The sequence below is a fragment of the Lepidochelys kempii genome, chromosome 24 (assembly GCF_965140265.1).
Source record: "Lepidochelys kempii isolate rLepKem1 chromosome 24, rLepKem1.hap2, whole genome shotgun sequence".
NCBI lineage: Eukaryota > Metazoa > Chordata > Testudines > Cheloniidae > Lepidochelys > Lepidochelys kempii.
Window position 1 is genome coordinate 12872563 of NC_133279.1, and position 23013 is coordinate 12895575.

General features: G+C 63.2%; 3 protein-coding genes across 6 annotated transcripts in view; 1 reads left to right on the top strand and 2 right to left on the bottom strand.

The window, feature by feature from the left end:
• KMT2B (lysine methyltransferase 2B) overlaps positions 1-9225 on the top strand; it is a 34722-nt gene extending 25497 nt beyond the window's left edge. The window contains exons 21-37 of the mRNA XM_073323398.1: positions 267-373; positions 650-787; positions 1194-1352; positions 1573-1693; positions 1879-1957; positions 2469-2623; positions 3017-3235; positions 3557-4952; positions 5233-5331; positions 5423-5520; positions 5760-5897; positions 6132-6206; positions 6423-6600; positions 6856-6963; positions 7101-7184; positions 7476-7605; positions 8185-9225. Of these exons, the coding sequence (XP_073179499.1) occupies positions 267-373; positions 650-787; positions 1194-1352; positions 1573-1693; positions 1879-1957; positions 2469-2623; positions 3017-3235; positions 3557-4952; positions 5233-5331; positions 5423-5520; positions 5760-5897; positions 6132-6206; positions 6423-6600; positions 6856-6963; positions 7101-7184; positions 7476-7605; positions 8185-8460 (3560 nt within the window). The 3' untranslated portion in view covers positions 8461-9225. The remainder of the gene's footprint in view (positions 1-266; positions 374-649; positions 788-1193; positions 1353-1572; positions 1694-1878; positions 1958-2468; positions 2624-3016; positions 3236-3556; positions 4953-5232; positions 5332-5422; positions 5521-5759; positions 5898-6131; positions 6207-6422; positions 6601-6855; positions 6964-7100; positions 7185-7475; positions 7606-8184) is intronic.
• On the bottom strand, positions 9135-13528 carry IGFLR1 (IGF like family receptor 1). 4 transcript variants are annotated; one of them, XM_073323399.1, is made up of 8 exons: positions 13340-13528; positions 12684-12891; positions 12118-12307; positions 11819-11924; positions 11521-11680; positions 11256-11357; positions 10653-10745; positions 9135-10568 (listed from the first exon to the last, which is right to left on the bottom strand). In XM_073323399.1, exons 2-8 carry the CDS (start codon positions 12844-12846, stop codon positions 10258-10260), a joined length of 1125 nt encoding a protein of 374 aa, XP_073179500.1. In that variant the 5' UTR covers positions 12847-12891; positions 13340-13528; the 3' UTR covers positions 9135-10257. The 4 variants fall into 4 exon arrangements, with proteins under 4 accessions (XP_073179500.1, XP_073179503.1, XP_073179501.1 ...); XM_073323402.1 differs by lacking the exon at positions 12684-12891 and having other exon boundaries at positions 12118-12302; XM_073323400.1 differs by lacking the exon at positions 11256-11357.
• A 6205-nt stretch (positions 13529-19733) lies between these two features.
• U2AF1L4 (U2 small nuclear RNA auxiliary factor 1 like 4) lies at positions 19734-22294 on the bottom strand. The gene is made up of 6 exons (XM_073323505.1): positions 22267-22294; positions 21528-21784; positions 21263-21329; positions 20954-21003; positions 20424-20522; positions 19734-20202 (listed from the first exon to the last, which is right to left on the bottom strand). Exons 1-6 carry the CDS (start codon positions 22292-22294, stop codon positions 20065-20067), a joined length of 639 nt encoding a protein of 212 aa, XP_073179606.1. The 3' UTR covers positions 19734-20064.
• Between the last annotated feature and the right edge of the window lie 719 nt (positions 22295-23013).

Genomic DNA, 23013 nt, shown 5'->3' on the forward strand with positions numbered 1-23013 from the left:
CTAGTGGTTAGGGCAGGGGTGGGCGAGTGGTTGGGGGAGAGGACTCTTGGGTTCTGTCCCTGGCTCTGGGAGGGGAGTGAGGTCTGGTGGGTTAGACTGGGAGAATGGGGGCTGGAAGTTGGGCCAGCTGCTGAGTTGGTAGGGGTGATGGGGGAAGGAAGCTGGTGGTCACTCTCCATGTGCATTAAGGCCTCTCTCCTACGCCCCCACCCCATCACCACCATCGGGTCTCTGCCCCCAGCAGCTCTCACCCTCTCTCCTGGCAGGTGGGAAGGGCCAGGAGGTGGCGCTGTCGAAGCAGGGGCTGGGCAGCGGTGCTGAGGACAAGCGTCAGTGCGCCCTGTGCCTTCAGTATGGGGACGCCCCGTCCAAGGTAAGGCCTGGCCCACCCCAAGGCTGCACCAGGGCTTGGGTGAGTCATCAACCCCCAAACGCATGGCCTTGGGCCGCTGGGGATCCAGGGGAGCATGGAGTGTGGTTCCGTCCCCTGCTCAGGGTGGGGGAAGTGGGGGCTAAAGGTTACAGCAGAGGGGGCTAGGAGCTGGGACTCCTGGTTCTGTCCCAGGTCACTGCTGGAGTTTTTTGCCCTTTGCTCCCCCTCTGGCTGGTGATGCTGACCCTGTCCCCTTCGCTCTCCACCCCTCCCCAGGACGCAGGGCGGCTCCTGTACATCGGCCAGAATGAATGGACCCACGTCAACTGCGCCATCTGGTCGGCCGAGGTCTTTGAGGAGAACGATGGGTCCCTGAAGAACGTGCATGCTGCCGTGGTGCGGGGGCGCCAGATGGTGAGGGGGCAGGTCCCTGCAGGCGGGGGGTCGGCCTCGGCTGAGTGAGGGGGCGAGGCTGAGGTGCTGGTGGGGTAAGGCTGAAGGGGAGCAGGTGTGTCTGCATTTGGGGCAAGGGCTGCTGCTCTCCCATTGAGGTGGGTGGTGGGGCCTGTCTGCCACTGGGGGGTTGGGGTGGGTGGGGCTGAAGCCTTCGGGGGTGGGGCCTGTCTCCTGGTGGGGGGCAGGGCTGAGGGCCGGGGGTGGGGCCTGTCTCCCCCTGTGGGGGCGGGGCAGCTGTTGGCCAGTGCGGGGGCAGGCTGAGGCCGGGGTGTGGTGGGGGGGCGCCTGAGGCCGGCTGTTTGCCCTCTGCACTGGCGCAGGCCAGGCTGCGAGCGCTGCCCCCTTACCCCCGCTGTGCCCCCAGCGCTGCGAGCACTGCCAGCGTACCGGCGCCACAGTGGGCTGCTGCCTGTCGGCCTGTCTCAGCAATTACCACTTCATGTGCGCCCGCCTGCGCCGCTGCACCTTCCAGGAGGACAAGAAGGTTTTCTGCCAGAAGCACACGGACCTGCTGGATGGGACGGTGAGGGGCCGTGCCGGATGCACCTGCCGGGGGGCGGGGGCTGCGAGCCGGGCGGGTTGGGCTGTGGGGTGCTACTCCCCTGGAGATTGAGGGCTAGGGCCCCATGGTGTGTTTGCGGGGTCCCTATGGCCAGGCTGGCCCTTGCGGGGGGTCCCCGCTAAAGTGCTTCCAGGCAAGGGGGTACTGCCCAGCTGCTGACCCATACCCCCACCCGCTCCAGGAGATCGTCACCGAGGACGGGTTCGATGTGCTGCGCCGGGTCTACGTGGACTTCGAGGGCATCAGCTTCAAGAGGAAATTCATGGTTGGCCTCGAACCCGACACAGTCAACATGATGATCGGTGAGTGCGGGGGGGCTTCTTCCTTCTAGGGGGCGCCAGCTCTCATCCGGCCCCAGAGCGGAGGACTGGCTGACTGGGGAAGAGGCGGGCAGGGAATGGGGCATTTGGCCTCCCCCTCCACGGGGTGCCAGCTCTCATCTGGCCGTAGGTGCGTGCGGATGTCCTCACCTCATCTCCTATTGTAGGTTCCATCAAGATAGACAGTCTGGGGCTGCTGACGGACCTGTCGGAGTGCGAGGGATGCCTCTTCCCTGTCGGCTACCAGTGAGTATCTGGCCCCCGGCGCGGGGCTTCCCTGGCTCCCTGCCCTGCAGTGTGTGCACTACAGGGATGACCCCATCCCCAACCCTCCCCCGCCCTGGGGCTGCCTGTGTACCCCACCCCAATTTCCAGCCCCCCATGCCCCTCTTCGGGGGGCTAAGTGGGCGGCTGGGGCCATGCCGGAGCAGCCAGGGAGGGTTGAACTATCAGCACAAGGGAAAGGTGGCAAGGACGCATATGGTGCCGAGCCAATGTCGAGACCCGTCTGGCCGCAGGCGTCCAGCCCGTGGGACGGTTCCCTGGCAGGTTCATTGCAACTCACTGGCCGCACCAGGCGGGATAGGGGCAACCAGTGGAGGGAGTGGCCAGGGCACGGTGCAGTGACTTGGGCCAGCCACCTTTCGGGGAGGTGCTTTAGCCAGATACCTGTGGCTGGGCTTGGGGCGGGGGTGGAGTCTCTGGCTTGTGCTGTCCCAGAGCTCAGGTGGCTCTGGGCGGTGCCCTCTCCTGCCAGGTGCACTCGGCTGTATTGGAGCACCGTAGATGCCCGGAGGCGCTGCTGGTACAAGTGCCGAATCCTGGAGTGCCGGCCCCAGCCGAACCAGAAGGAGCCAGACCCGCTGGTGGGGCAGGAGGAGAACCAGACCATCGTGCACAGCCCTACCACAGGTGAGGGATGGGGTGGGGGGCTGACCCGGTTGAAGGGGGAGGCACTCTGCCACCATACAAGGGGGCTTTGTGGGCTCTGCACAAGCCAAGCGTGTTCTGGGTGGGGGCTCCCATCCTCGGGGGCGGGGCTGTCCTTGGTGCACCAGCCCCTGTGTCCTGCCTGGGAGCTGTCCTCTCACCCTGGCAGAGGATAAAATACCCGCTGCTGCAGCTAGGGGAGACTCCTTTCAGCTCAAAGTGCAGCGTTGTGTGGCTGCTGCCCTGCCCCAGAGGTGGCTGCATTTCTGTACCAGGCGCGTGTCCTGGTGCTGTCTCCAGGGCCATGCAGTCGGGTCTCCGTGCCGTAGGCGGCTCCTCGCTCTACCTAGCATGTTGTTTTTGCTCCGGTTTCAGACGCTCACCTCTGGGATCTGCACCTCCCGAGTGCAGCGCCTGCCATGCTGGCACCAGAGTGCCACTCGCCTTCCTGCAACCCGGGGCCCCTGCCTCCCCCGGAGCCGGCCACCACTTCCGTGCCCCGCTCCTTGGCTGGAGCTCGCATCAAAGTGCCCAACTACTCTCCGACGCGCCGGCCCCTGGCTGGGGTCTCCTCCCGGCCGCTGCCATCACCCGGTAAGTGCCCCCTGCCTGGTCATGAGGGGCAGGGCTGGTTGCCTTGTGGGGGGAGGGAGAAGGGTGGGTTGCTGCTCGTGGCCTGGTCTCTCAAAGGATTCTGGGAAACAAGCACTGTGGAGGGTGGGGGGTGGCGGGAGGAGTTGTGGCCTAGGGGGTTCTGGGATGCACTCTTTGGGGTTTGGAATTGGGGGCAGTGTTGTGGGCCAAGGGTTGTGAGATGCTTTCTGGGGGCTGGTGGTCTGATCCCGCCTGGGAGTGGTGTGCGGGGTCCCCCCAAACCCGGTGCCAGCATCTCACCCCCCCGTTTTCCCCCCTCAGGCAGCACGTCGTCCATGGCCCACCACATCCTGACGGTGGGCGACCCGGACTTCACACCACTGCGCCGCCCCCGGCGCCACAGCCCCCTCTCGCCGCCCCCGCGCCGGGCCCCCTCCCCCCCGCGCCCCACCAGGACTCGGCCGCCGGGCCCCACCTCTCTCAGGGCAGGAGCCGCTCCCCCGGGGAGCAGCCCACAGCACCCCCCTACCTCAGCCAGGCCCGGCCCACCTACCTCCCCCCCGGCAATCCCCTCGTCCCCCGGCGTGCCCCCCGAACTGACCTTCGATGAGCTCAACGTCTCGGACCTGGAGTTCGACGACAGCCTGCTGGATGAGCCCTTCCAGGTGGGGGGTGAGGGGCGGGGGCCCTGCTCCTCGCCTGGCCTGCCCCTGGCCGGCCCCAGTGACGAAGACGAGGAGGAGGAAGGGGCTGGGGGCACTGGGCGCTACTTCCGCTTTTCCCGCACGGTGGTGACACGGGAGCTAGACCTGGCGCCGTACCCGCTGGACCTACCGCTACCCCACATCGACCAGCTGGATGGGGTGGATGATGGGGAGGGTGAGGGGCGGGGTGCCAATGGCAAGCGGGTGGAGCCAGGGGCAGAGCAGGGGTCAGCTGGCCCCGCCCCCCCACCCGAGGACCTGCCTTCGGAAATCGTGGACTTTGTGCTGAAGAACCTGGGCGAGGGCAAGGCCCCGGAGCCCAGCGTGAATGGCAGCGAGGCAGGCCCTGCACCCGAGCCAGCCCGTGCCTTGGGCTGGGTGCCAGGCAGCCCGGGCGTCCGGGTGCTGGGCCCCGAGGCGCCCGCCCCGCCCAAGCCTGGCTCCAAGGTCATCCTGGTCAACAAGCTGGGGCAGGTGTTCGTCAAGATGCAGGGCGGGGAGGAGGCGCTGGCAGGGGGCAGCCTGGAGGGGCCGGGTGCCCCCGCCAAGCCAGGCCCGGCTCTGCCCCCACAGCCCCCAGCCAGCCTGGGCACAGTGATCTTCCGTGCTGCAGCCCCACTGGGCGTGGCCAGGAGCCCAGTGCCCACCTGGACCATCCGAGCGCCTGTTCTCAGCATGGTGCCCATGATGAATGTGCTGCGGCCACCAGGTGCTGGGGGGCAGCTCACCCTGGGCCCCTCAGCCCTGGTTACGCCCTCGCTGGGGCTGCCCCAGCCCTGCCTGCTGCAGCGCCTGGCCCTCAACTCAGGCTTGCTCCACCTGCCTGTCCCCCCACCCCAGCCACATGCCCACCAGCTCCCCAGCAGTGCCAAGAGGGTTTCTGCCGTCGCTGGTGCCCACCCCAAGAGGCCCAAGCTGGAGGAAGAGGAAGAGCTGCTGCCCCCTGCATTGCCAGCTGGTACCCCTGACAGCCAGAGCAGGAACGGCCTCACCAGCCCCCCGCAGGGCCCCAGGTAGGTGACCCCAACCCCATAAGCTGTGGGGAGTAGTGCATTCTGGGACATGGCCGCCCAGTGCATGTCTCCCTGTAAGGACATGTCAGATCTGTGCCATGGGGTGCCTTAACCCCGCCCCCCCCAAGCTCTGCCAGTACCCCTCAATTTTGACCCACAGCCCCCTCCTGTCCTAGCCCTGGGCTCCCCACAACCTGCCCTGCTCTGCCAGGGCCCCTTGATCCCAACCCACAGCTGCCATTGCCTGCCCCCTAAGTCCACTGCTGTGCTGGCATTGTAGGCCCGGCCGGGTGCGGATGAAGACCCCCTCGGTGAAGAGTGTCCTGGAGCTGGCGGCGCTGAAGGAGCAGGCGGAGCTGAGCGATGGGGGCAGCACAGGGTGAGTGTGAGCCCTGCTGGCCCCCCGCCCTGCCCCACCTTCCCGGCCGGTGGCCTGTCCGTGCTGAGCTCTCTCTGCCTGACCCCTGCAGGTCACCCTCGGATCCCTCCCTCGTCCCGGAGTGCAGCCCCCGCATGCCGGATCCCAGCCTGGAGCCTCCGCCAGAGCCCACGTGGCACCGCTACACAGGTACTGCCTGGGCAGCCAGTGTGGGGAGTGGGACTGGTGTGGTGCTGTGCCATGGGGGGGCGGGGGGGTTGGGGCATCATGCCATCCTGTGAGGGGGTTTGGGGGATGCCGTGCTGCAGGGCTTGGCTGGTAGGCAGAGGGGAGCCTGGGACTGGAGCAGGGTGGGAGGCGGCGTGGAGACGTGAGCCAGGACTCTGTGCCCTGCCCCACCCTGCCCCATTCTCACTCTCTACCCCTAGGGGAGTTGTCCAGCTCCGATGAGGACGCCCTGTACTGCGAGGATAAGGAGAATGAGGCGCCACCCAAGAGCCAGCCGCACCTATGCTTCGAGATCAGCAGTGAGGATGGCCTTAGCGTGCAGGCTGACAGCATTGATGGTATGGGGCCTTTCCCCTCCAGGGGATGCTGGCTCTGAGCAGCCCCGATGGGAGGGGACTGGCTAGTGGGGGAAAGGGACACTGGGCCTTCCCCTCCAAGGGGCACCGGCTCTGATCAGGCCTCAGGGAGGGGACTGGCTGGCTTAGGCGGAGGGAGGGGTAGGGAATGGGGCACAGGGCTGTGGGAGTGCCAGGCAGCCTAGGGGCTCATGCTCTCCCCTGCTCTCTCCCCAGGTGCCTGGAAGGCTGTGATTGAGAAGGTGCAGGAGGCACGAGCCAATGCCCGCCTCAAGCACCTGTCATTCGCTGGTGAGTGTGGGGAGCCCTGGCCTAGGGTCTTGTGGGTTAGAGCAGGGGGGCTGGGAGCCAGGACTCCTGGGTTCTCTCCCAGTTCTGGGAGGGCAGTGGGGTCTAGTGGTTAGAGCGGGCAGAGCTGGGAACCAGGACTCCTGGGTTCTCTGCCAGCTCTGGGGCGGGGCGGGGCTCAAGGCCATGCGGGTCTCTGATGCCTGGGGGTCTCCCCAGGCATGAACGGGGTGCGCCTGCTGGGCATGCACCATGATGCAGTCACCTTCCTGGTGGAGCAGCTGCACGGCGCCAAGTCCTGCCACAAGTACAAATTCCGCTACCACCAGCATGAGGAGGAGTCGGAGTCACTGCCCCTGAACCCCAATGGCTGCGCCCGCGCCGAGGTCTACGTCAGGTGGGGCCGAGGGGACGTGGACCTGGGTGGAGCAGGTCTGGTCTCAGGGAGTGGGGGAGACCCCCCGGAATTGGGAATCCACCCTGGGGTGAGGATGCCATTGGGAGTGGGGCTTGCGACCTGGCCGGTAGGAGAGTGAGGGGTCTGTCAGGAGTGGGGTGGGGGGTGCAGGGTTGATCGGGGTGGGGATGTGGGTGGGAATGGGGGAGGGGTCGATGGTGCTTTAATCCTGCCCTCCCACCCCCCCTCACCCAGGAAATGCACCTTTGACATGTTCAACTTCCTGGCGTCGCAGCACCGCACGCTGCCCGAGGGCGGCACCTATGACGAGGAAGAGGATGAGGTGCAGCTGAAATCCACCAGGTAATGGAGCGGGGGGGGACTGGGAGCCAGGACTCCTGGGTTCTGTGTCCAGCTGTGGGAGGGCTGCCCTGTGTCTATTGGCGGGGGCCCTGGGTGGGCTCGGTTCTGATCCGCTTTGTGCCCTGCTCTCTCCCCAGGCGAGCCACCAGCCTGGAGCTGCCCATGGCCATGCGCTTCCGGCACCTCAAGAGAACCTCCAAGGAGGCTGTGGGCGTGTACAGGTAACGCATCTGCCCCCCCCCAAGCCCATCCCAGGGCCCAGCACATGGCCCCGCTCTTACACGGCATGTACAGGGGGGCAGAAATGGGCATCTGGCTACAGCTGGCGCCCCCTCTCACTCTGCTGCTTTTTGCCCTGGGGACACTTGCTGTTGGCTTGCCCTGCTTCCTGGGGCGCCTCCCTGTGGTGCTTGGCTAGTGCTGCCTGCCTTCCCCCCTCCCCCCAGTGCGCTGCCTCTGATCTCAGGCCTGGCTCCTGCGCTGACCCTGTGTGCCCACCCCCTCCCCCCCAGGTCGGCCATCCACGGGCGTGGGCTGTTCTGCAAACGCACCATTGATGCGGGCGAGATGGTCATTGAGTACTCGGGCATCGTCATCCGCTCGGTGCTGACCGACAAGCGTGAGAAGTACTACGATGGCAAGGTGTGGGGGGGCTGGGCTGGGGGAGCTTCGCTGCGAAAGTCTCAGTCTTGGGGGTGGGGGGAGGTTGTCAGCACTGGGGGAACAGGAGGTGGGCTGCTGGGACCTGGTCCATAGGGGCTGAGGGCGGGGGGGGGGGCAGGAGAGGGGTAGGTGAGTGGAGGTTGGTGGCTGTGGGGGTTGCGGTGAGGTGGGTTACCAGCTTGCGGGGGCAGGAGTGGCGGAGGGGGGGTTGCTGGGGGTGGGTTGCTGGCTCGGGAGATCGGGAGGGGCGGCTGGGGGGGGTTGCAGGCTCGGGAGATTGGGAGGGGTGGCTGGGGGGGTGGGGTTTGCTGGCTCTGGAGATCGGGAGAGGTGGCTGGGGGCAGGAGAGGAGCAGCTGGGGGGAGGGCTGGAGGCTGGGGGGGGGTGGGGTTTGCTGGCTTAGGGGGTGCAGAGGAGTGGCTGGGGGTGGGTTGCTGGCTTGGAAGATTGGGGGGGGTTTGCTGGCTCAGGGGGTGCGGAAGAGCGGCTGGGGGGGTTGCCGGCTCGGGGGCCCAGCAGCGGCCATGGAGCCTCCCGTGACCCGCCCCCGCCCCGCAGGGCATCGGCTGCTACATGTTCCGCATTGACGACTTCGACGTGGTGGATGCCACGATGCACGGCAACGCCGCCCGCTTCATCAACCACTCGTGCGAGCCCAACTGCTACTCGCGCGTCATCCACGTGGAGGGGCAGAAGCACATCGTGATCTTCGCCCTGCGGCGCATCTTCCGCGGCGAGGAGCTCACCTACGACTACAAGTTCCCCATTGAGGACGCCGGCTCCAAGCTGCCCTGCAACTGCGGGGCCAAGCGCTGCCGCCGGTTCCTCAACTAGCGCTCCCTGCTCTGCCTGGCCCAGCCTTTGGGGGCTGGGATCCAGCCTCGCTGGGACCCCCTATTTCCTGCTACCTCTCCCCATCCCCTGACCACTTCCAGGCCCCCAACAGCCCGGGGTTGGGTTTTTGGGGGGTGAGGAAGCCCAGCTGCTCAGCACCCCCCAGACACTGGCTTGAGGAGGGAGGGCCCCTAGTGTTAGTGCTGGGGGCAGGGCCCGGTGCCCCAGACTCCTCTGCTGTGATCTCCCCCTTTTCTCCCCCCCCCCCGCCCCTGGTTCCAGGGCAGCTTGTGGCTCCTGCCCCTCAATTGACCCCCTTTCCTGGGCGGGGAGGAGCAAGACTTGACTTGGGGCAGGCCCCTTGGGGAACAGGGTCTTGCCCCCTTTTTCAGAGCCCCCAATGTGGGCTGGACTAGTGGGGTTCCCCCCAGAGCAGGGGTGCACAATAACCCCCCTGCTGATCTGCACTAGCAGAGGCATGAGGGGTGTGTGGGGAGGGGGGAGTTTGCCCAGCTGCCGCCTCCTGAGACTGAACTCCCAGCTCTGGCCCAGGGGCTGTTTTCCTTTTTGTATGGGGAGGGTGTGAGTGGGGGGTGGGGGGCCAGGGCAGGCCCCCCAACGGCCCCCCAACCCTGTAGATATTTGTACAGATGTTTCTAAACCTGTTTATTTTCTATGCACTTTTTTATTTAAAGCGGTGAGTCGGCCCTGTGCCCCCCGGCCCCGCCCCGTTGGTATAATTTTAAATAAATGGTCATTTTCACATGCTGTGCTCTTCCTCGCATAAGTGCCTGGGGAAGGGGGGGGCGCTCTCATGCGGGGGGGGGGAGGAAATGGGCTTTGTTGAGATGCCCAGAGGTTGAGGGGGGGTCTGGGCACACTGCCCCCAGCTGGGAAAGGCCTGCCCCAGCTCCTCCCTCCTGCTCTGCAACAGGGCCTCCTCTGTTCCACTGGTTCAGGCCTGGGGCAGCCACAGCTCCCTGCTGCTTCCCCAGCCGCCTCAACCTGGCTCTGGCCAAAGTCACCATCTCTGACACCAGGAGGAGGATGCTGGCCGAGGGGGTGCTCTGCGACTCTGGGACATATTTCCGTTCCTCCCTCGTCTCACGCCTCCAGGCAGAGTTCCACTGGGCAGCGTCCGCTGGCTCCCGAGACACCTTCAGGGCTTGTGCCTGCTGCTCGGGCCAGGTTCATTGCAGGGGCTGGCCCCATCCCGGAGGTGGCTGCATCTCTGTGCTGGGCGAGCTGTCCCCCTGGGTTGCTGCAGTGTGGCAGTTACTCAGATGCTCTGCCTCAAACGCTCCTGGCCTGCATCAGACTCGGTCTCCTGGGCTTGGTGGTGGTGTCAAGGTCTTCAGTGCGGCTTTGGCGCCTCCTGCTGGCCTTTGATGTGACCAGCTGCACCATGGGCTCTGAGACTAGTTGGGGAGGGCAGCCCCTCTGGCTGCTTGCCCCTCAACCCTCCTCTAGCATGGGGGCAAATACTGCCCCCAGTCCCCTGGCAACCCAGGTGTCCTGGCCTTCACTGTAACGACGCTCCTTGATGGTTCTTGGTGCATAGCCCCCCTTGGGAAGAGGCCAGCAGCGGAAAACCAGCTGTCCTGTGCTCTCTGTGATTCTGGCCGAGGGGGATAGATGGGAACCCCAGTGGCCTGCCCCCCTTCCCTCCCCCGGGCAGGGGGGCTGTAGCAGTGAGGCTGCGCAGCTAGAGAGCGGAGGGCAACGTGAACGAGGTCCTGGCTTGTTTCCTTCCTGTGGTTGGTGGGGGGGGTCTGAGCGTCAGTCCAGGCAGGCAGCTTACACCCCCACCTGTGCCCTTTCCAACACCTGTAGGGCATCCTTGCGCCCCAGGGCAGCCAGCAGCCCGGCCAGCTGCCCCAGCGTGGCATCGGGCTGGCGGGCAGCCACTGTCTCCAGGGTGGCACGCAGGGGGCTCCGTGTGCTGCGCAGGGAATAGGCGTAGTCAATCCAGGTGGCCGAGAGGCCGTAGCGCGCAGCCAGGTGCCGGGTCCCCCCCCCGGCCTTGCCCTCGGGGTCCAGGAGCATGATCAGCTCCTCCAGCACGTCCACGTTGTCCAGCAGGTGCTGCAGCGGTGCCCCCCACAGGCCTGTGGGGCACAGAGCGGGGGTGAGCTGGGACCGGGGAGGTGTGGGTGTAGGCATGGCTGGTGGGGGAAGGGAGCTGCACCTACCTGCATGGCCAGCGGGGGGTGCTATGTTGCCAGATGTCTTGTCTGTACTCTGGGGGGGAAGCAGCCGATGGGGCTTAGCCATGGGGCTGGAGGCTGGGGGGCAGAAGGAGGTGGTGAGGGTTGAGGCCCTGGATCCCCAGCCCGAGGGGAGCACTGAGCAGCTACCAGAACCCTGCCCCCCGCTCATGGAGCGGAGCTTCACCCCCCAGGCATTAGGCCCCCACCTGCTCCCCAAGGAGCATCAGCTGAGGGGCTAGGCCCCCACCTGCTGTCCAAGGAGCACTGCCCCCAGGATATGGGTTTCGAGTGCTTAGAGCAGCCCTTCTCTGGGGGCAGGCCCCTCCCACTCTTCCAAGGAGCTCCTCGCAGAACAGAGCAGACCCACCCCTTCCCAAGGGGGCAGGCTCCTCCTAGTCTCTGCCTCAGGAGTTCAATGAGAATGGGAGTGGGGGATGGAGAGGCTGGGGTATGGGGGAGGAGCCTGATGGGCAGTGGGGGGGCTCTCAGCAGCGGGAGGAGCTTGATGGAGTTGGGGGTCTATTGCAGCATGGGCAGAAGGGGGGCAGTGCTGCAGGGCAGCCGTGGGGCTGGCTGGCTACTCACCCTGGTGGGGGCATAGGCCACGCTGCATCCAGACCAGGAGGGCAAAGGCCCCAGCCAGCAGCACGAGCAGCAGCATCAGAAGAGCAACATACCCACCATAGCCTGCAAGGGGGCGACAGTGAGTCACGGGGACAGCTCCTGGCTACTCTGGCCTTGGCCAGCAGGGGCCGCTGTGGGCACAGGGTGGGTGTACTGGTGTGGGGGGAGCTCCCTGTGACTCCAGACCCGGTCTGGCCCAGCTGGGGCGCTGACAGACCCCACATACCTGCCGTGTCCCTGCGGGATTCGTGCCCTCCAGGGCACTGAGGGGTCCCAGAGGTGGGGGCCAAAGCAGAGCCTGGGGCATGGCCAGAGCGCCCCGGTATCTCTGAAGGTGGAAGCCAAGTGGGGGACCTAGGGGAGGCAGAAGACTCGGCGCCGGGAGCCTGAAAGGCAGAGCCATGCAATTGGGAATGAACACATCTGACACCGCCCCCCCCCGCCCAAGTCTGAATAGAACCCAGGAGTCCTGGCTTCCAGACCCCTGCTCTAACTGATACGGCCTCCCCACCCCCGGCACCTACCTCCGCTGGGCTGCTGCAGTCGAGGTAAGCCCGGACCTCGGGGTGACACTGCTCGTCAGGGAAGCAGCACCGGGGTTGGCACCTGCCAGCCGGCCCCCACCGCTGCCTGTGGAGCCGAGAGCAGCCAGTCGGACAGGGCAGAGAGCAGCACCCCTCCCCCCGCCATGGAGAGAACCCAGGTGTCCTGGTGCCCAACCCCCCCCAACCACTAGACCCCACTCCCCTCCCAGGCCCAGGGATTGATCCCAGGCATCCTGACTCCCAGCCCCTGCTCTAGCCAAGGTGGGTCCATGTCATACCCGGGGGGGCAGCACTGGGTGTCCTGCAGAGGGGTGCAGGGGCTGAGCTGGGTGCCGGGCGGGCACTGGGAGCAGGGCTGGCACAGCAGGAATTGCCCATTGTTGAAGGACCAGGGGGGACACGCCTGGCTGGGAGTTGCGAAACGGCCGCCTGTGTCCCTCATGCCACAGTTCACGGTGAACTCCTGCCCTGGGGAGACCATGGAGTGGATCAGAGCCCCATGGCACAGTGCCCCACAGCATGCGCCCCAGGGCCCCCTGCTGACCACCCCACAGCACAACGCCCCCTACAGAGCCCCCGCCCCGCTCCCTGCAGCACGGCGCTCCCCCCCCTGCACCCCAGGGCCCCCAGCTGTCCACCCTCCCCACAGCACAACGCCCCCTACAGAGCCCCCGCCCCGCTCCCTGCAGCACGGCGCTCCCCCCCCCGCACCCCAGGGCCCCCTGCTGATCACCCCACAGCACTCCCTACCAAGCCACCCACCCCACAGCATGGTGCCCCCTGATGAGCCCCCCACCCCGAAGCGCGGTGCCCCCTGCTGACCCCTCTCTGCCCTCCCACTCACCACGCAGCGGGACCAGGTGTGCATAGCCGATCTCACAGGGGACGCAGGCCTGGACCTCCTGGTGCCAATACTGCAGGTGGCCGCACTTTCTGGACAGGGAGCCCCGGGCCCTCGCCCAGGCGCCGGGGGGCGGCAGGAGACAGAGAAGCAGGGGCAGCAGCATGGCAAGGACCGTGGGGAGGGGAGGGGGGCTGGGATGTGCTGGGACCTGGGAGAGGGGGGAATGTGGGGAGGGGAGATGGGGGGGTTCACCTACAAGCCCCCCACATCTTCCAGCTCACCCCACAGTAACCCCCCCACATCCAGCTACTCCCTCCCCCAGCCACAGCCCCTGCCTTACTGATACCCCCCACAGCTGACCCTGAGCCCAACCACATCCAGGTCCTTAAATCCCCGTTCTCCACCCCTCCCGCCCCCAGCCAGCTGCCCGTAACCCCCCAGCTCACGTCAACCCACCCCACCTGTATCCCTTCCCCACAGGCCCCCTGGCTGCTTCAGCCCCCACCCCACTAATCCTACCCCTACAGCCTGTACCCCTCCCCTCCCAGCTCACCCCTTTAGTCTGTACCCCTTCCCCACACACCCTCCATAATCCCACCAGCCTGTGCCCCCCCCCCCCGATCCCCTACCAGCCCCAGCTGTCCCCAGGCTCTCACCCCTGCCTGGCGTGTGTATGCTCTTTCCTGCTATCCCACCACGTTCATCTGGGCTGGTGAGTTGCACGTGTCTGCTTCACTGCTCACCTCTGTAAGGCATGTGGACTCTGTGGTGCTGGCCTCCCCTACCCCAGCCTGTCCCCCATTTCCCGTCTCCACCCTGCACACTTCCTGCCAGCTTGAAAAACAGCAGTCAGCTGAGGCTGATATAACCAGTCAACTCAGCACTGCGAACCGCCTGGGGATTACCCAGCCACCACCAGGGCGGGGGTGCTGGGGAACGGCTGTACAGAACACCAGACAGGATGGCGCACCTGGCGCTGAGCTTCAGCCACTTCTGGGACGGGGCAGCCAAGGAACAGCCACACATAACGCCACATGGCGACCGCTTGCCCGGCACTGAGGTGCAGCCAGTTCTGGGTCAGGGTAACTTGGGAACAGCCGCACAGAACACCACACAGGGAAGGCTCATCAGGTGCTGAGATGCAATTACCTCTGCCGGGGTCGGGGGGGGCAGCTGGGGAGCGGCCACATGTATTGCCGCATAGGAATGGCTCGCCCGGCACTGAGACACGGCCAGCTCTGAGGTTCTTGCAGTTGATGAATCTAGATAAAATACAGGGGATGTGAGTGCAGGAAAAGCCAGTGACACTAAATGGGCAGGACTGAGAAGGGGTGAGATGGTTCTTGGTAGAATGAAGGTCACTGAGTGGAACGCTCTCACTCCTATAAGCCTGGTGCTGGTGCTGCACGGCTGTTCCCCAGCTGCCCCGCCCTCAGAGGTGGCTGCATCTCAGTGTCGGGCAAGCTGTCCCTGTGTGCATTATGTGTGGCTGTTCCCTGGCTGCCCCACACCAGTGGTGGCTGCATCTCAGCATTGGGCATGCCATCCCCCTGTGGCTGTTACAGTTCCTGTGCGGGAGAAAAGCTTTTTACCATCAGCATTTGGGATGCAGTTTATGGGGCAGGTGCAAAGGGCACATTTTTTGTCTTTTGGGCCCAGTTCATTCAAATCGCACCACTGCTTGGGAGCTGAAAAAGCCAGAAGCTTCTTTTCCCTCTTTCTGTGAATCCAGAGCAGTCGGGAGAAACTGAGAGCTACAAGTTCTGCAAAGCCACAAGGCCAGAGTTCGACAGGGGTGTAAGAATCAAAAGTGCAGATAGTCGCCTTGTGGAAATTTCACAGATTCCCAAGTTACATTCGTGACGCTGGCAGGCCAGATGCCAGCCCACGCCCAGGCTGCAGGCATTAGCGAAGACCTAACGGACTCATAGCTGAAGCCCAGACCAGGTCACCTGTTTGCTAGTTTTGCCCAGAATAGGTATTAGTCTAATGAGGACGGATTTAGTGGTTAGCCTCTATGACATGCTCGTAAATTGCTGCCTGGGTTCATCTCACTTGCAATGTCGGTATTCCCGGCGAGAAGGAAAGACATGAGTTTTGCTTTAAACCTCTGAAAACGTTTTGCAATGCGAAGGATTGTCCCACTGGAGAACTGCTCTGTGCAGGGAAGCTCGGCTGGGGGCTTAGAAGCTGAATGAAGGAAATCAAAGAAAGTCACAGGAACAATTTCCATCTGGGCACGTCGGACAGGGCCAGAGGCTCTCACTGAAGCCAGAGATCCCAGGGGGTCCACCCCAAAAGACAGATCACTACAACCTCAGTCACTCTTCAGATCAGATGGTAACTCATCAGTGTGTTGGTTGTTAGGAGAATGTAAAGTAAATAGGGTAGAGACTAAACAATAATAACCTTGCTTCTGGCTTTGCTTTAAACAGGCTAAATAAACAAGTAAGAGAATGTAAGTGAAAGCACCAGGCTGCCCCCCACTTCTTCCCCCCACAGCTGGTACCCTGGAAGATAAGGGGCTAATGGAGCAAGGGGTTGCAACGGTTACCAAGTAGCTGGAGGGCAGGGGAGGGTGTAAGGAGGAGACGCAGAGGCTGCAGAATAGTGACCGTGACCAAAAGAATCCCTGCTCTTTACCCCTCGCCTCAGGTACAAAAGAGGCAGTCTTATCGACCCCAGCCTCAGGACCCCCCAGAACAGAACACGACTATGTATGGAAAGGGGAGGTAGCGGGGAGGGGCACTACCAGTAGAAGTATGTTTGCCAAGGTCGGCGGGCGAAGCTCGGGGTCAGGAGAAGAAGGGGTTCTGGCAGCTTATAGAACTATAGCTGGGGGAGAGGAAGAGGAAAACTATCGGTGTCTAGCGATAGCCCGACTGGTGCGATGGGCTTCGGAAGAAGATTGTTTGTTTAGCCCCAATAAACCCATCCAATTGCCTGCAAACGGGACTCTGGACAGCTATTTTTCGGCAAAGTGGGTCTGGAACTGTAAGGGAGGAGGGAGCTGGACCCCTGCCAACATACATAGGTTTGCTTTAACTTGTAAATAACTCGCTCATTCCTAATTAATAGATGGCTGATCCTGTAATAGACTATAGACATCCTCTTTGGGGGAAGATCTAGGCCAGTTGTTTTCAACCTTTTTTTCCATCTGCAGACCCCTAAAAAAGTTTGAATGGAGTTTGGATAGTCTGCGGCCCACACGACATCTGCGGACACAGGCTGAAACCCACTGATATAGGGTCCCATGGATCTGGGGTGAGCAGTCTCTTGGACCAGACGTGACATGAATGTGTCAGTGACCATTGATCACGAAGTCCAGCTTGTCTGGGTGGCGAGACAGAATGGAGAACCCACAGACTGTCTGGGACTCTATGGTGAGACGGGTGCCACGATCCAGGCGCTCTCATCTGTTACTGGATCAGGGAAATCTAATTACAGACCACACCACCAGCCTGGGGGTATCTGCTCTGCTTGTGACAATCTGCGGGAGCCACCTCGGACAGCGTGACAGTTAAACACCAACCCCAGTGTTGTAACAGGCCAGCTTTGTGACAAGTTTGGAGATGCGCTGCTGGGAAGTGCTAGCTAAAAGCAAAGGTTTATAATTACCCACCTTGTTAGATCTCCAAACCTGGCTCATTGAGCGCCCAGTCCCCGCAGTCACTACATGCAGTTCACACTTACTGCAGCAGGTCGTTTTAAAGGCCAAAGGTTTTGTTTCACATCTGGCTCCAGCCTATTGAAGGGCGTTTTCTTGAAGAAAGAAGAAACCCTTGGAAAATATTGTGTTTGTGCCTTGTTACCAGAACTGCCCTTGCTACTCCTGGGGGAATTCGGCACCAAAAAATTAAAAATTCTGCACACGTTTTAAAATTCTGCATAACACAATATAATCACACCAGTTTCAATTATTTTTGGTCATTTATTTCAAAATACTTGTCAGCAAGTATGTTTGTAACCCCTACAGACAACAGAAAATATTTAGGAAATGTTTTTTGACAAATAGATTCCTTACTAGGCATATTAATACAGACCTCTGAGTAATAATTCATTTAAACTACAATACAGAACCGTATTTCCCGCACTCCTCAGAAGCGGTGCAAAAGCTTGGGGGAATCCGGTGTAACGGAGTTGCTGAGGGAGAGGGAAGTAAATTGCTGGGAAGGAGCCTACATGTGAACTTGGAGGGGTTTTTTTTGGGGGGTGGGGTGGGGCGGGACTGTTCAGGAGATTCCCTCATGCAGACCCTGGCTGACCCCGAGCCTCTCCCATTCAGTCAGGCACATCTGCCCCATCCCCATGTGTTCTTGCACCCCTATGTGTCCCTCCACCACCACTCAAGACACCCACTACCCCCATCCCCAAGTGGCCCTGCACCCCTCATCTGTCCCTGTACCCCTTCCCCATGTCTCTCTCTGCCCCCACCCAACCTCTCCCGTCCCTATGTAGCTCTGCCCCCCCCCATCACCATGTGGCCCTGCACCTCCCTCCCCACTATGGCTCTGTGCCTCCACTCCCATTGAGCCTCTGCCCCAGTCTGTCCTCCCCCACTAGCCCTTGTGAGCCCCTGTCTGACCCCCCAGCACCCCACGCGGTCTGTCTCCCCATAGCCCCTGTCTTCTGGCCTGGCCTGGCAGGCACTGTGCAGAAGGCCGGCTCTTACTCTGCCCTCACTGGTGGGGAGCTGCAGCTTTGTTCTAGCACCACAACGCCCTCTGGTGGGAAAAAGGCGGCACTGAAGCAAGAAAACTGCAGCAGCTTCTTTCTGCTCAAAATGTTGGCGATCTGCAGGACTCGTTAATTGTGCGCACACGAAGTAGCGCACAATCCCCCGGAGTAACCTGGCAGCGTAACACGACTCCGGTGTACAAAGCGTGGACGCAGAACCAAGGAAAAGCAGCTGGCCCGGTTTTCTAACACCGTTAAAAAGGTCAAAATGCAGACGCTTGTTCGTGGCTGAGCCGCTCGACAGCTGGGGAAATAGCCAGGCCCGGAGACGGGCAGCGTCCTGCTTAGCCAGGGGAAGCGCCAGGCTCGGCGGGAAGGTCGGACGTAGCTGCAAGACAACACATTTTACAGGGACGAAGCTCATTTCGGGAACGGAAACTCAACAGGACAAATGCAAACCAAGACTCAGTTCCCCTCCTGCACTCCCTGCCCTGCGTAAGGCTCCCCACCCCACGCCCTGCAGCACAATGCCCCCCACCCTGCAGCATGGCCCCCCTGCCCCCCAGCATGGCACGTCTCCTGCTATGCCCCCCATCCCACGGCACGGTGCCCTCTGCCAAGCCCCCAGCCCTGCCGCATGGTGCCTCCTGCCATGCCCCCACCCATGGCACAGCCCCCCACTCCCCGCAGCACAGCGCTCCCTGCCATGCCTCCAACCCCTCAGCACAGTGCCCCAACCCCGCTCCCTGCAGCACAGCACCCCCTAATGGTCCCCTGCCCCCTCCCCATGGCAATGCGCCTCCTGCTGCCAATCGACCTAACCCCTAGTTCATGCTGCAACCAGAGTGAAGCAGACAGGAGTGGGGTGGATCATGTCTACTGTATTCCAGCTCTCATCATACATCCCACACAGGTGGAGGGAGAAAGTTCAGACCATCACTCCCTGAGCACTGCTCCCCAGATGCCTGGGTGCTATCGACTCCACAGCTGGGGACAGGCCCCCCCAATACAATCATGGGCTATGCAGGGTTAGACTAGCAGAATGTAAATAGAGAGGGGCCTTAGGGATCCCCAAACCCTCCCACTGTGGGGGCTCCAGCTGCCGCACTTCCGCTGGGTCTATGGCAGGTCGGGGGGCTGACCTGGTGGCTGGGGGAGGCTAGGGAAGGCAAGGAGCCCGGGAGGGGTCAGAAGCGTCCATAGCGATGGTCAGGTGAGCGCTGGCGTTTCTTGCCCCGGGGCCGGTCGTGGAGCGCGAGGGGGATGGGGCTCTGGGGAGAGAACAAAGTCAGTATGGCCATGGCCAGACCCCAGGGGGCGCTGCGTCACCCCCCGGCCCCTAGAGCTCCCCCTGCCCCCCAGGGGGTGCTGTGTCACCCTCTCTTCCCTCCTGAGCTCCCTCTCGGGGCACTGCCCCTCAGCCCCTATACCTCCTCCTGCCATCATCATTCACCCAGCACCCCTGACCCCTGCTACCCATTCTGCCCCAGCACCCCACAACCTCATTTGTACAGCCCAGGGACTTCCCTACCCTGCCCCCGCAGGACCCCTGTGCCCCCCTGCTCCGGGACAGCAGCTGACACTGCAGAGCTGCCCCTGCCCTCCAGTCACGCCCCAGGAGCCCAGGCCCCCTACCCCCACTCACCGCCGGCGCCGGCTCTGCCCGTAGAGCTGCCGGCGCAGCTCTCGAGATATCGGCCGCAGGTGCATGAAGTTGCAGAACCCTCCACGTGGGGGGCAGAGAGCAAGGGTGTGATGGTCGGCGATGGGGGCACCTTGTGGCAGCTGGTGCTGCCCAGGGGGCACTGACCCTGAAGGGTTAACGGGGGCCGGGGTATCTGGCGGGTACCTGCCTGAGGAGAGGGATCCCCAAGGGTTAACGGGGCCCCGGGCGCCTGGTGGGTACCTACCTGGGGAGAAGAATCCCCAAGGCTCTCAGTTCCCTCCCTGCGTGGCCACACAGCTGCCTATTAAGTGCCACACAGGTGCTTAGGGCTAAGACAGGGAGAGATGCTTCTCCCCAAGGCCCAGACCTCCCCCGGCCCCGAACCTGCCGCGGGCTGGGGGACAGGCGCCTGTGCCCCCGCCCCGCCCGGACCTGCTGCGGCTGGGGGAAAGGCACCTCTCCCCGCCAGCCCAGGTGCTGCTGTGGGGACAAAGAGATGGGGGGAGTCCTCTCTCCCCACGGTAGCCCCAGGGAGCCCCACTGCACCCCAAACCCCTCCTCATCTCCAGCCCCACCCCAGAGCCCACACTCCCAGCCCCCCAACCCTCTGCCCCCGCCCTGAGCCCTCTCCCACACTCTGAATGTGGGTTCAACCCCTCCCCACCACATGAATTTTGTTAGGTGCGCCAACATGGAGGGGACGTGTCACACAAAATTCATTCCGCACATGGGTGGAAAAAATGAGAGGGAACACTGCCAAGGGTTAATGGGGTCTGGGCGCTCAGTGGGTACTTGCTGGGGAGGGGAGGTCCCCAAGGGGTTAACAGGACCAGGGAGTCTGGCGGGTACTGGCCTGGGAGAGGGGGGTCCCTGAGGGGTTAGAGGGCTGGGGGTGACCGGCAGGTACCTTCCTGGGGAGAGGTGATTCCGAGGGATTATGGGGCCTGGGCGGCCCCAGCAGGTACCGGCCAGAAAGGGGGATCCCTGAGGGGTTAACGAGGGCAGAGTCCCAGAGGTGCCATCCCTGTGTCCGGTCACTTACCCCATCTCGTACTGGCGGCAGCAGGACTCGCGAAAGTCGGTGACTGGGGACAGCTCGGCCCGCACGGCCTGGCCGTTGAACCAGCGATTGTTCAGCTCCCCCACGGCCCTCTCGGCGTCCTCCTCTCGCCGGAACTGGGGAGGAAACGAGAGTCAAAAGGGCCTGCCTCTAAGGGCTTGGGGAGGGTGGGAGGAATGAAGCACAGGGCCTTTCCCTTCCAGGAGGCGCTGGCCCTGATCCGGCCCAGGCGGGTACTGGCTGGCTTGGGAGGGGTGGGAGGAATGGGGCACAGGACCTTTCCCTTCCAGGAGGCGCTGGCCCTGATCTGGCCCCAGGGCAGGGCCTGGCGGTTTACCTTGACATAGACATTGCCGACCAGGTGGTCCCCGAGGTTGTCACAAACGTTCATCTCCTCTATCTCCCCATACTTCTCCTCCAGCTCCGTGAAGACCTCCTGGCACAGGGACAGAATGAGCTTCATGGGGCGAATACCCAGCGACACTGCACAGAGACGAGTCACCTGCCCTGGGATGCAGCCACCTCTGGGCAGGGCAGCTGGGGGACAGCCGCACATAACACTGCACAGGGATGGGTCGCCTGGCCCTGGGATGCAGCCACCTCTGGGGCAGGGCAGCTGGGGAACAGCCGCAAGGTGATACCACATCAGGATGGCTGCTGCTGTGAGATGGAGTCAGGATTTCTGGCTTCTATTCCCAGCTCTGGGAGGGGGAGTGGAGTTGCTGGTTGTAGAGTGGGGGGAGTTGGGAGCCAGGACTCCTGGGTTCTATCCTAGCTCTGGGAGGGGAGTGAGGTCTAGCGGTTAGAGCTGGGAGGGGGGAGCCAGGACTCCTGGGTTCTATTCCTAGCTTGCTTTCAGTGACTTACCTCAAAGAAATTATCATAATGCTCCTGCACTTCCACATCGCTGACATGACCTGGAGGAGAGAGACACAGACTCACTATGCTGTCGGACAATGGGCAAGCTGCATGCGGTACCCCCTGTGCCTCCTGTCGCCAGGAGTGAGGGGCGTCTCCAGAAGGAGGCACCGAGCTTCCTCACAAGCAAGGCGGTGCCCAGGACCATGGACGGAGGCCCAACAAGGGCGTTAAAGGGACGGGAAGGGCTGGGAGGCCGTACACTTCCCCAGACCTTGTCTCATGCAGCTGGGCCAGGAGGGGGTATCGGGTACTCACAGTGCGAGCCGTCTGCCGACTGGGCCGTGTTCTGTGGGTTCCGATACAGATTCAGCAGGACGATGGTCTACAAATGGAGATGGAGACACAGTGAGGTGTCTGTGTTCCCCAGCTGCCCCCCGCCCGAAGATGGCCGTGTCCCAGCGCCAGGTGAGCAGTCCCCATGTGGCGTTATGTGTGGCTGTTCCCTGCCCGCCCCGTCCCAGAGGTGGTGGTTTCCTGATCCTCCAGATTCTGTGCCCCGGAGCCCCACTGCCAGGCTCACCTGGCTGAAGGTGGGTCTGTTGTGGAGGCGGGAACACCTGTCTCCGTGCCGACAAGCCCCGATCTTAAAGTAAAAAGAGCAGTTAACCCTGGAAAAGGGCCAGAGACGTTTAGTGAGCGAGGGGCTGGTGGTGCCAGCAACCCGCAGAGTGTCTGGGACCCAGGAGTCCTGACTCCCAACCCCCCAGCCAGGGAGAGAACCCAGGAGTCCTGACTCCCCCCCCACAACCTCCCAGCCAGGGAGAGAATCCAGGAGTCCTGACTCCCAGCCCCCCCCCCCCCCCCAGCCAGGGAGAGAACCCAGGAGTCCTGACTCCCAGCCCCCCCCACCCAGGGAGAGAACCCAGGAGTCCTGACTCCCAGCCCCCCCAACCCCCCAGCCAGGGAGAGAACCCAGGAGTCCTGACTCCCAGCCCCCCCCAACCCCCCAGCCAGGGAGAGAACCCAGGAGTCCTGACTCCCACCCCCGCCCCCCAGCTAGGGAGAGAACCCAGGAGTCCTGACTCCCAGCCCCCCCAACCCCCCAGCCAGGGAGAGAACCCAGGAGTCCTGACTCCCAGCCCCCCCCAACCCCCCAGCCAGGGAGAGAACCCAGGAGTCCTGACTCCCACCCCCGCCCCCCAGCTAGGGAGAGAACCCAGGAGTCCTGACTCCCAGCCCCGCAGCTAGGGAGAGAACCCAGGAGTCCTGGTCATCTGACCTTTGCCCCCCTCCCCCCACTCACTTGTCTTTCTCGGTGCCGAAGATGGAGGCCAGATACTCGGCCATCTTCCCTCTTCCACCCGCCCCAAGGCACGCTGGGAATTGTAGTCCCCACCCCATAGGCCCCCAGACAGACGGGGCGGTTGGCTTGTACTGAGCATGCGCGTCCGGACCGAGCATGCTCGGTAACACCTGCTGAAGCCGCTGCCCTCGCTCTGCCCTTACTTGGAGTGGGGAGGATGGGCAGGGTCTGGGGGGTGGGGGGGGTGAAGCAGCTGGAGGCAGGGGCAGGAGAGGGGCCAGGGGGGAACAGGACCCGGGGGTTCAGCCCAGGGATGAGGTTCAGACCAGAGAGTGGCAGGGGGCAAAGCCGTGGCATGGGGGAGGGGCACCTGCTGGGTTTGCAAAAATAGGGTGCAAGCATTTTTTAAAAATTTCCCCCTCTCCCAGGCCAACATGTCTCAGCACCCACTGCCCAGGGCTGCGCTGTGCCAGGTGCCCCGGGCAGCCCACCCGCCTGCCCCAAGGCATGGTTCTTTTGGTAACAAGTCGGGGGGACGTGGCCCTCCCGGCTCCCCCGGCTGAGACACACTGTCACAGTGTTTCAAGCAATATGAAAATGTTTTTGTCGCAGCCCATGTGCCTGGGTCCTCACACCACTATGGGTAGCACACCCTGGGACCGCAAACATCCCCACTGTAATGTCAGGAAGGTGAGGGAGACAATGCTGAGTCTGGAAATTCAGCTCTCCTGAGAACATGTGTAACCCTGACAGACCCCAGTTG

What these genes read in the sequence shown, in the direction of transcription:
- IGFLR1 (XM_073323399.1), bottom strand. Translation starts at nt 12,846, where the DNA reads ATGCTGCTGCCCCTGCTTCTCTGTCTCCTGCCGCCCCCCGGCGCCTGG. An exon ending in ACACCTGGTCCCGCTGCGTG is followed by an intron (nt 12,308 to 12,683) that starts GTGAGTGGGAGG and finishes TGGTCTCCCCAG; the next exon opens with GGCAGGAGTTCACCGTGAAC. An exon ending in ACTGCAGCAGCCCAGCGGAG is followed by an intron (nt 11,681 to 11,818) that starts GTAGGTGCCGGG and finishes TCTGCCTTTCAG; the next exon opens with GCTCCCGGCGCCGAGTCTTC.
- U2AF1L4 (XM_073323505.1), bottom strand. Translation starts at nt 22,294, where the DNA reads ATGGCCGAGTATCTGGCCTCCATCTTCG. An exon ending in GTCGGCAGACGGCTCGCACT is followed by an intron (nt 21,004 to 21,262) that starts GTGAGTACCCGA and finishes TCTCTCCTCCAG; the next exon opens with GTCATGTCAGCGATGTGGAA. An exon ending in ATTATGATAATTTCTTTGAG is followed by an intron (nt 20,523 to 20,953) that starts GTAAGTCACTGA and finishes TCCCTGTGCCAG; the next exon opens with GAGGTCTTCACGGAGCTGGA.